This window comes from Rhincodon typus, chromosome 7, assembly GCF_021869965.1.
Source record: "Rhincodon typus isolate 14 chromosome 7, sRhiTyp1.1, whole genome shotgun sequence".
NCBI classification, from domain to species: Eukaryota; Metazoa; Chordata; class Chondrichthyes; order Orectolobiformes; family Rhincodontidae; genus Rhincodon; species Rhincodon typus.
The window spans coordinates 95,517,578-95,528,574 of record NC_063338.1 but is presented as its reverse complement, the minus strand read 5'-3'; the positions used below and the strand labels follow the sequence as shown (position 1 = coordinate 95,528,574).

The following is a 10,997-nucleotide window of genomic DNA, read 5'->3' as shown; positions in this document are numbered from 1 at the left end:
AGCTTTACTCTGTATCTAACCCTGTGCTGACCCTGTCCTGGGAGTGTTTGATGGGGGGGACAGTGTAGAGGGAACTTTACTCTGTATCTAACCCTGTGCTGACCCTGTCCTGGGAGTGTTTGATGGGGGGGACAGTGTAGAGTGAGCTTTACCCTGTATGTAACCCCGTGTAGTCAGTCTGAGTGTAAGGCTGTCCGTGTTTGCTTTCCCTGACTCTCTCACGTGGATTAGTGACTGGTTCCATAAAGCTGATAAGGATAAAGACGGGAGGATGAATTTTAAGGAGGTGCGGGTTTTATTGAAGATGATGAATGTGAACATGAACGAGGATCACTCCTTGCGGCTCTTTAAGGTGGGTCCTGCCTCCTAAACCTGCTCCCTGCAGGCTCCAATTGTAATGCTATGGAATGATGCAGTATGTAAAGAGGCCATTTGTCCCATTGTGCCTATACTAGCTTTTTGATAGAGCTATCAATTCTTCCCGTTCCCCTGAGGTTTTCATTAAATCTCTGCTGAACCTTCTCTGCTCTGAGGAGAACAATCCCAGCTTCTCATTCGCTGGGCTCCCTCATCCCCATCCCTTTGGGATAAAACTCCCTCCATGTCCTCTCCAAAGCATTGATGTTCTTCCTGAATCTCTGCTCTTATTCACTGTGAACAGTCTACCAATCATATCCGCAAGGCGCTGTTACCGAGCTGGCTAGTGTATAGGCGACATAATAAGACCCAGGAGATATAAGAGCAGAAGTAGGCCATTCAGCCCATTGAGTCAACTCCACTATTCAATGAGGTCATGGCTGATCTGATCATCCTCGAATCCAATAGGGTTGCGTCTCTCCACAGATACTGCCAGAGTTTCTCCAGCAATTTTTGTTTTAGCTCTCCAACACTTTGGTTTTTCACAGTAACCCTACAATGTGGAAGAAGGCCATTCGGCCCATTGTGACCACACCAACTGTCTGAGGAGCATCCCACCCAAACCCTGTAACCCTGCATTTCACATGGCTAACCCACCTAACCTACTTATCCATGATGGAATGTCCATCCTGTAGCACGTGGGCAGTTGTGGGAGCATGACAACCTTGTGGTATTGTCACTGCATCTGTAACCTAGAGGCTCAGGTAATGTTCTGGGAACCCAGGTTCAAATCCCACAATGCCTGAAGATAGAATTTGAGTTTAATATAAAACTGGGATTAATGATAATTGTGGAACTGTTGCCAATTATTGGGAAAAGTCCGACTAGTTCACTATGTCCTTTAGGGAAGGAAATCTGCTATCCTTACTTAGTCTAACCCCATCCTATCCCTGTCCTGGGAATAATGATGGGGACAGACCCACAGGAATATGGCTGAATCTTAACTGCTGTCTGGGTAATAAATAATACCCACATCCTGTGAATTTTAGAAAAATATTTTACATGACCCAGATAACCACGTGTTCAGCAGAAAGTGCCATTTGCTTTAGAAAGTTGTGTTTTGGAGCTGGGGTCACAGAGTTCTACATGGACAGACTTCTACGTGGGACAGTATGTTCAGGGAGATGTCACACTACAGAATAGGGGAATAACGTTTTCGAGAAGATTTATAGCTCGGGTTGTGGATGAGGTCGTAGACTTACTCGCTGAGCCAGCGTGTTTGATTGCAAACGTTTCGACACCCTGCTCGGTAACATCGTCAGTGTATCTCTGGTGAAGCATTGGCGTTCTGTCCCACTTGTTATTTATATGCCTCAGTTTGCTGGGGTGGTTGGCATTACTTCCTGTTCTGTTTCTCAGTGGTTTGTGTATCAGGTCCATTTCAGTGTATTTGTTGATGGAGTTCTGATTGGAATGCCAGGTCTCCAGGAATTCCCTGGCGTGTCTCTGTTTGGCTTGTGTTATTATGGATGTGTTGTCCCAGTCGAAATCGTGTCCCTCGTTGTCCGTGTGTATTGAAACCAGTGAGAGTTGGTCATGTTTCCTGGTGGCTAGTTGGTGTTTGTGTATCCTTATTGTCAGTTTTATCCCAGTCTGGCCGATGTAATGTTTCTCACAGTCCTTGCATGGTAATATCAACTACCCCATCAAACCGAGGCATATAAATAACAAGAAGGACAGAACGCCAACGCTTCACCGGAGATACACTGACGATGTTACCAAGCAGGGTGACAAAACGTTTGTAACCAAACCCACCGGCTCGGTGAGCAAGTCTACAACCTCAGGATAGGGGAATGTGTGACTCCAGGCTGTCCAAGAGAACGAGGCAACAGTGAAGGTGGCCACTGAGATGAATTTGCACATGAATTGCTTTCGTTGTTCCGGAGACTGGTGAGGGCAAAGCTTCCCCAGAAGAGGGACAGCACAGTGGCTCAGTGGTTAACAATGCTGCCTCACAACGCCAGGGACTTGGGTTTAATTCCACCCTTGGGCGATCTACTGTGTGGGGTTTGCATGTTCTCCGTGTGTGTGTGTGTGTGTGTATTAGATGGATTGACTATGAGAAGGCAGGGGTGTGGAACTGTTTGTACCAAATGGCCTCTTTCCACACCGTAGGGATTCTTTCAGTGCAGTAAGAACCAGCCTCGTGGTACCATAGCTGGCTCAGCAGTACGGGTGGGAAGGTAGAATGGCTGCACTGTAGGGGGTTTGTGGAGAGAGGGAGTTAATGTTTCAGGGCCTGTGACCCTTCTTCAGAACAACCCTGTCACTGGGCCCGAACCGTTAACCCTGCTTTCCCCTCTCCACAGACACTGCCAGAGTTTCTCCAGCAATTTTTGTTTTAGCTCTCCAGCACTTTGGTTTTCCATAGAATCCCTACAATGCAGAAGCAGGCCATTCGGCCCATTGAGACCACACCAACCCTCTGAACAGCATGCCGCTCAGACCTAGCACCCCCATACCTGCATTTAGCACGGCCAATCCACCCTAACCTGCACATCTTTGGACTGTGGGAGGAAACCAGAGCACCCGAAGGAAACCCACGCAGACACAGGGAGAATGTGCAAACTCCACGCAGACAGTCGCCCGAGGGTGGAGTCGAACCCGGGTCCCTGGCGCTGTGAGGCAGCAGTGCTAACCACTGAGCCACGGAGCCGCTGTTCTGCGAGAGGTTGTGTATTAGTTGGAGAGAGAGAGAGAAATGGGCGTTTCTGCTGCTGTAGACTTGGCCCCAGGATGGTGGCAGGGCTAAAGATGTCACAGAATTCCTCGTCAGTGAAAGGGTGAGTAGCCAAATGCCCTGGTACCTTGATGCCACCACTGTAGGCAGGAAGGGGGCGGTGGTTCATCAGTCAGAATCTGGGGAGCTAGATAGAAAATTAGCAAGCAGGATCTGGAAAATAATAAACTACTCCAATGTTGTGCGCAATGAGTCCAGAAATCAGAGGCTAGCATTGGTGAGGCAGAGGGGGCAGACAAGCCTGTGGAATTATTGTGTTGTGGCTATAATAGAGAGCTGACTAAGAAAGGCAGGACTGAGTGTTAAATCATCCTGGACACAAGGAGTTCTGTAAAGATAAGAGAGGAAGAAAGGATGGGTGGCTGAGGCAGTGTTGGTCCAGGAGAGTATTGTAGCGCTGGAGATAGAGATGTTTCAGAAGGTTCAAGAATAGAATTGGTTTGATAGAGCTGCGGAACTGAAAGGGCATGATTACATTGTGCGATGTAATCTACAGACCATCAAATGTTGGGAAGGATGTAGAAGAACAGATTTCCAAGGTAATTACAGAGAAGTGAAGAAATTATAGGATGGTCCTAATGAAGGCCACTAATTATCTGAATATAAACTGGGATACTGGCAGTGGAAGGGCTAACAAGGGGCAAGTGTTCATTAATTTCCTACAGCAGCGTATCATAGAATCCCTACTGTGGAAGCAAGCCATTCAACACATTCAGTACACCCTGAACCTCTGAGGAGCATCCCACCCAAACACTGTAACCCTGCATTTCACATGGCTAACACACCTAACCTACATATTCCTGGACACTTGAGATAGTAAGAACTGCAGATGCTGGAGTCAGAGATAACACAGTGTGGAGCTGGAGGAACACAGCATTTCTGATTTCTGAAGGGTCCCAACCTGAAACATTGGCTTTCCTACTCCTCTGATGCTCCCTGGCCTGCTGTGTTCTTCCAGCCCCACACTGTGTTATCTCTGAACACTACAGGCAATTTAGCATGACCAATCCACCCTAACCTGCACATCTTTGGACTGTGGGAGGAAACTGGAGCACCTGGAGGAAACCCATGCACACACAGGGAGAATGTGCAAACTCCACACAGACGGTTGCTCAAGGGTGAAATTGAACCCAGGTCCCTGGTACTGTGAGGCAACAGTGCTAACCACTGAGCCACCATGCTGCCCCCATGTATGCCTAGTCCAAACAGAAAGGAGATCCTGCGAGACCTGGTTCTTGGGAGTGAGGTAGATCAAGTAAATGAAGTGTCAGTGTGGGAACATTTCGGAGACAGTGTATTCCCTCACTGGTAGGTCAAACAAATCCAGACTTCCCTGGATGAGATCGATGTTAGATAGAGTTAAAGAAGAAAAGGTGTGTTTCTGACAGGTGTCAGGTAGAAAATACAAGAGAGAGAAGCGAACTGAACGCAGAAGGTTCAGAGGGAGAGTGGGGAAGCAAAGAGAGATTATGAAGAGAAACCGTTAGCTAACACAAGAGAGAATCCTGTAGTCACCGAGAGGTACATAAAGAGACGGAAAAGGGGGATTTACACTGGGAGGCTGAGGTGTTAAATGAAGACTTTGCATCTGCCTTTACAAAAGAAGGAGATGCTGTGGTGACAGAGAACTCAATCAGGAGAAGGTTTTAAAATTGACAAGAAAGAGGTATCTGACAAACTGTTGGTAATTAAAGTGGACAAGGCATGTTTCCAAGGATACTGAACGATGTGAGTGCAGTGGCTCTGCCAATAATCTTACCCAGGAAGGATGGCTGCATTGAGGACAGTAACTGGGAGGGCCCTTGTTTAAATGTGTTTTCTGTGTTCTCTGTCCCTGCAGATGGCAGACAGATCACACTCAGGAACACTGGAAGGCGATGAGTTTGTCTTGTTTTATAAAGCACTGACTCAGCGGGACGACATTCACAGACTCTTCAATGAATTTTCCAAAGACAGGAAGAAGCTGACGCTCCTGGAATTTGTAGATTTTCTAAAATACGAGCAACTCGAGCAAGTGGAGAATTTGGAGACATTTGCCATGGATCTAATTGCCAGATATGAACCATCGGAGACAGGTACTGGAGCTGGGAGATGGGATAAATGTCCCATCAGGCACTGGGGTACTAATCCAGGCTGACTGAATCCTCTCTGTGAGGTACCACTCCCCTTCTCCATCTTCAATTGGCTCACCAGCTCCACATTCCCAAATGAGGGACAAACATCATCTCTGCTCCCATCCTGTCCATTCCAATCACTTCCCCCTCAACCGCACCATCGGAATCTTGTATCTTTCAATAAGGTCTCCTCTCATTCTTCATAAACTCCATTGAGTACAGGCCCAACCTACTCAACCTCTCCTCGTAAGACAGTTCCTCCTTACGTGAGATCAGCTGAGTGAACCTTCTCTGGCCTGCCTCCAGTGTCAGTCCATCTCTCCTTAGATAAGGGGATCAAAACAGCACACAGTGTTCTGGTCTGACCAATTACTTGTACATTTTTAGCAAAACCTCCCTCCTTTTTTGAAATAAAGACCAACAATCCATTTGCTTTTCCCATTACTCACTGAAATCGGATGCTGGCTTTTTATGATTTGTGGACAAGGACTCGCAAATCCCTCAGTGCTTTCTGCAGTCATAGAGTCATACAGCATGGAAACAGACCCTTCGGCCCAACCAGCTCATGCTGACCATGGTCCCAAACCCAACTAGTCCCACCTTCCTTCTCCTGGCCCATATCCCTCCAAACCTTTCATATTCATGTACTTACCTAAATGTCTTTTAAACATTGTAACTGTACCCACATCCACTACTTCCTCAGGAAGTTCATTCACACGTGAACCACTCTCTGTGTTAAAAATTTGCCCCTAATGTCCTTTCTAAATCTTCCTCCTGTCACCTAAAAATATGCCCCTTGGTCTTGAAAGCCCCCACCCTAGGGAAAAGACACTTACCATTCACCTTATCTGTACCCCTCATGATTTTATAAACCTCTATAAGGTCACTTCGCAACCTCTTACACTTCAGTGACAAAAAGTCCCAGCCTATCCAACCCCTCCCTGTAACTCAAACCCTGCATTCCTGGCAACATCCCCATAGATCTCTCCGAAGCCTCTTATTTAGTTCCTCTATTCTTCCTGCCAAAGTGTACTGCTTCACATTTCCCCACTTTGTATTCCATCTGCCAATTTTCACCCCTGCACACTGTTTGTGACGTCCTCACCACTTGCCTGCTCCCTGTTTTGTGCCAGCTGCAAACTTACATTCACTTTCCTCATCCAAGTCGTTAATATATGTTGTAAATAATGGTGGTTGCAGCACTGATCCCTGTGGTGCTCACTAGCTGCAGGTTGCCTTCCTGAAAAAGCCCCCCTTTATCCCAACGTGCCCAACCTCTTCGCAGGAGAGAATCCTATCAGTCTAGGAACCCATGGGGTGACCCTTCTCCGAACTGCCTCCAATGTCAGCATGTCCCTGTTGGAGTTAGCAGCCCAGGATTGTAAGGCAGTGCTGATGGGGCACTGTGCTGTCGAGACAGGGTGACCTGTGAAGTCAGATTGGCACGCTGTGTTTGCAAGTGAGCCAGGGGTGTAATAATTGCTGTTCTCTTTATGTCTGATGTATTTTTCAGCCAGGAGTCTCCATGCCATGACATTAGATGGATTCCTCATGTACCTCTGCTCTCCTGATGGGTCCATCTTTAATCCCAAACACGAGCCTCTGTATCAGGATATGTCACAGCCCCTCTGCCATTACTTTATCTCGTCGTCTCACAACACATACCTGATGGAGGACCAGCTCTGTGGACACAGCAGTGTGGAGGGCTACATCAGGTATTGGCATGGCTTCAGGCAGAAATACTGCACGCACAGGAGGTCGGAAATAAAATAAACAGGAAGTGCTGGAGAAACTCAGCAGGTCTGGCAGTGTCTGTGAATAGAAAAACAGAGTTAACATTTCTAATCCATTATGACTCTTCTTCAGAACTGACGAGTGAGAGAGCTAGTGCAAGAAAAGATATATCTTGTTGAAACTTTTCATCTTGCACTCATCAGGACACTTCTCAAGAATGCACTATAAGGGGAAAGCCAGAACTTATACTGCATTGGAGGAGAGTGCTGATTGGCGGGAAAAGGACACACTCTCTCTCTTTCTCTCTCCAGACTCCAAATGCCAACCAATCAGCACTGTCCTCTCATGTAGTACAAATATAAGTTTTCCCCTTGAATTAGTATTCTTATAGAGTGTCCTGACAAGGGCAAGATGAGAAACTTTGACAAGGTGAGTCTTTCTTCTGCAATATACAAGGTCTATCCTACCAAACAACCGAGGGAGAGATGGGAAAGTGATGGCATATTTTGTAGGGAAAGGTAGGGAACAGTGGGAAGATCAGGGAAAGGATAGAGGGTGAGGGAGATTAGGGATCACAGCAGGGTTAGGTGTCAGACCCTGTGTACTGGAGGAGAGGGGATATGCTTGGAAGCTAGTGAACCCTGAATTACATACTGAAGGCTGTAAGGTGTTTCAGTGGATATTGAGATGCATTTGCACTGGGCTTCACTGGAACACTCCAGCAGGTCCCGGATGGAAATGCCAACAGGGGAGCAAGATGGCATATTGAAATGACAGGTGACTGGACAGTCAAAGTGACGCTTGTGGGTCTGAGGGGAGGGGCTCAGCAAAGCAGTCGCTCAGTTTGTGTTCAGTCTCCCCAGGGTACAGGAAATTGCATTGTGAGCAGTATTACACCTGACTGACAGACGTCCCAGTAAAAAAGCAGGACTTAACCAATACATTGCATGCCACAGTCTTTCTGTATTGTAACTCACGCCACATCCCTGTGATCATCGACCAGCTTCAACTCCCAGACTGCTATCACCTTGATTTTAAAACTTAAGTCCTTCTTTTCTAATCCCTTCCTGTTTGATTTGATTTTATTTATTACTGTTGCATGTACCTAAGTACGGTGAAAAGTTCTGTTTTGCGTACAGTCCAGGCAGACCATACCATACAAAGTGCATTAGGATAATAGAATAGAGCGAGGAATACAATGTTACGGCTGCAGAGATGATGCACAGAGAGAGTGATCAACATTAAATGTAAAATCTGACATTCGGCAGTGTATTATCAGCAGGGAAGAAGCTGGCCTTGAATCTGTTGGTCTGTGTGATTAAGTGTGTAAATTTCTGTAATCTCTTTCAGACCTCTGAGAGCTCTGTGCTCACCCAGTTCTGGCCTCTTACAACATCCTTCATTCCTATCAGTATTTTTTAAACTACCTGGGCCATAATTTCTGGAATTCCTTCCTTAAATCTCTGTAGTTCGCTAACTTCTTTGACAATACCCTCCTGAAAACCTGCTGCTATGACTTGTCCCAAAACACAGAGAGTGGTGGGTGCGTGTGGAATGCGCTGCCAGCAGTGGTAGTGGAGTCAGATACTTTAGAGACTTTTAAGCGACTCTTGGATAGGCACATGGAGGATAGTAAAATGTAGGGTATGCAGGGTAGATTGATCTTAGTAGGATAATAGGTTGGCACAACATTGTGGGCCGAAGGGCCTGTACTGTCCTGTACTGTTCTATGTTTAATGTTCTATACATTGTATTTGACCTTGCTGACCCTTTGGGTCTCAGCTCCCCCCTTCCCCCCGACCCCTCAAAGTGGTCTCGAGATTGTAGTGTCGGGGAAAACTCTGATTTCCAGTCTCACTGCCCCCTCAGAGCACTGAAGAAGGGGTGTCGCTGTGTGGAACTTGACTGTTGGGATGGTCCGAACCTGGAACCTATTGTGTATCATGGCCACACACTGACCTCCAAAATCTTCTTCAAAGACGTCATCTCCGTGATCAACAAGTACGCTTTCCGGGTAGGTACATGTGAAAACTCAAACACATAGCCAGCGCGAGGCTGCTCGGCCCATCCTGTCCACACCAGTCACGGAGTCATACAGCATGAAAACAGACCCTTCAGCCCAACCTGTCCATGCCGACCATGATCCCAGCCAAACTAGTCCCAGCTGCCTGCTAAATAAAAACCGAAAGAACTGCCGATGCTGTAAATCAGGAACAAAAACAGAATTTGCTGGAAAAGCTCAGCAGGTCTGGCAGCATCTGTGGAGAGAAAGTAGAGTTAATGTTCTGGGTCCAATGACCCTTCCTCACAACTAGGGTCACCGGACAGGAAACGTTAACTCTGAGCTTTTCCAGCAATTTCTGTCTTTGTTTTCCACCTGCCTGCTCCTGGCCCATATCCCTCCAAAACTTTCCTATCCATGTACCTGTCCAAATGTCTTTTAAGTGTAGTAATTGTACCCATATCCACCACTTACTCATGTAAAAAAAATTGCCCCTCGTGTCTTTTTTAAATCTCTCTGCACTCACCTTAAAAATGTGTCCCCTGGTTCCGAAATCCCCCATCCTGTAGAAAAGACACATAGCGTTCACCCTCTCTATAACCCTCATGATTTTATAAACCTCCCTAAGGTCATCTCTCAACCTCCTACGCTCCAGTGAAAAAGTCTCAGCCTATCCAGCCCTTCTTTATAACTCAGACCCTCCATTCCTGGCAACATCCTGGTAAATCTCTTCTGAGCCCTCCCTGGCCTGATAATATCCCTCCTATAACTGGGTGACCAGAACAGTATTCCGGAAGAGGCCCCACCAGCATCCTGTACAACCTCTATATGATTTCCCAACTCCTACAACTCATTTTGCACCTATTGGCCCATAGCCCTGGAAGCTATGACAATGCCAAAGAATATCTAAACATTGTTTTAAATGTTAAAATAATTTCTGACTCAGCCACCCTTTCAGGTAATGAGCTCCAGGCTCACCCCATCAAGGGTTGAATTCTAAGTGAGATGTTCATTTGGACACCCAGCACAGTGACAATGGGTTGAATGGTCTCTTTCTGTGCTGGAGGATTTCTGTGATTGGGTGATTGTTGCGATGGTAATTGGTCCCTGCTGTTGCTAAGGCAGAGGTGAGAAGCCCCCACAAAAATCATCAGATTGGGAATGTGGTTGGGAATGTTTCGATTCAGTTTTTTTGCAGTTGCACTAATGACCTGTGGATGACGACAGTTCTCAGAATTCCCAGTGATTCTGTCCATCGAGAACCACTGCAGCATCGAGCAGCAAACTGTCATGGCTCATCACCTACAGAACATCCTCGGAGACAAGCTGGTGAAAAGTACCATTGATGGAAAGGTCCCGAATGGATTCCCATCTCCTGAGGTAGGAACCGGGAGTGGGAGCTGACAGGGGTAGATCTGAGGGTGCCCCATGGGATCCAGTCTGAGCAGTGACCCAGGATCCTGAAGTGAGTCGTATAGGGTCCTACACTAACTGCTCGCGTGTAAAAGTGAGTGTGAGTTTCTTTATTCATTCACACGATGAGGGCATCGCTGGCCAGGCAGCATTTATTGCCCATCCCTAATTGCTGAGAGGGCAGTTCAGAGTCAACCACATTGCTGTGGGCCTGGAGTCACATGTAGGCCAGACCAGGTAAGATGGCAGTTTCCTTCCCTAAAGGACATTAGTGAACCAGATGGGGCTCCCCCCCCACAATCAACAATGGATTCTTAATTCCAGGTATTTATTGAATTCATATTCCACCATCTGCTGTGGCAGGATTCGAGCCTGGATCCCCAGAACGTTATCTGGGTCTCTGGATTAACAGTCCAGCTAATACCGCTAGGCCATCACCTCCCCAAGGAATGGCAGTGAATGTGAATGAGTGTGAATGTGTGTGAGAATGAGTGTGAACGTGTGTGTGAGTGATTGTGTGTGAGAGTAAGTGTGAATGTGAGTGAGTGTGAATGTGAGTGTGAATGTGAATGTGTGT

The 10,997-nt window shown here is 46.9% G+C and overlaps 1 protein-coding gene across 1 annotated transcript in view; it reads left to right on the top strand.

Moving 5' to 3' along the window:
• The window catches only part of plcd4b (phospholipase C, delta 4b), a 25,057-nt gene that overhangs the window by 2,285 nt on the left and 11,775 nt on the right, over positions 1 to 10,997 (top strand). Inside the window, exons 3-7 of the mRNA XM_048599281.1 lie at positions 223 to 352; positions 4,998 to 5,232; positions 6,785 to 6,986; positions 8,875 to 9,019; positions 10,235 to 10,387. Coding sequence (XP_048455238.1) covers positions 223 to 352; positions 4,998 to 5,232; positions 6,785 to 6,986; positions 8,875 to 9,019; positions 10,235 to 10,387 — 865 coding nt within the window. The remainder of the gene's footprint in view (positions 1 to 222; positions 353 to 4,997; positions 5,233 to 6,784; positions 6,987 to 8,874; positions 9,020 to 10,234; positions 10,388 to 10,997) is intronic.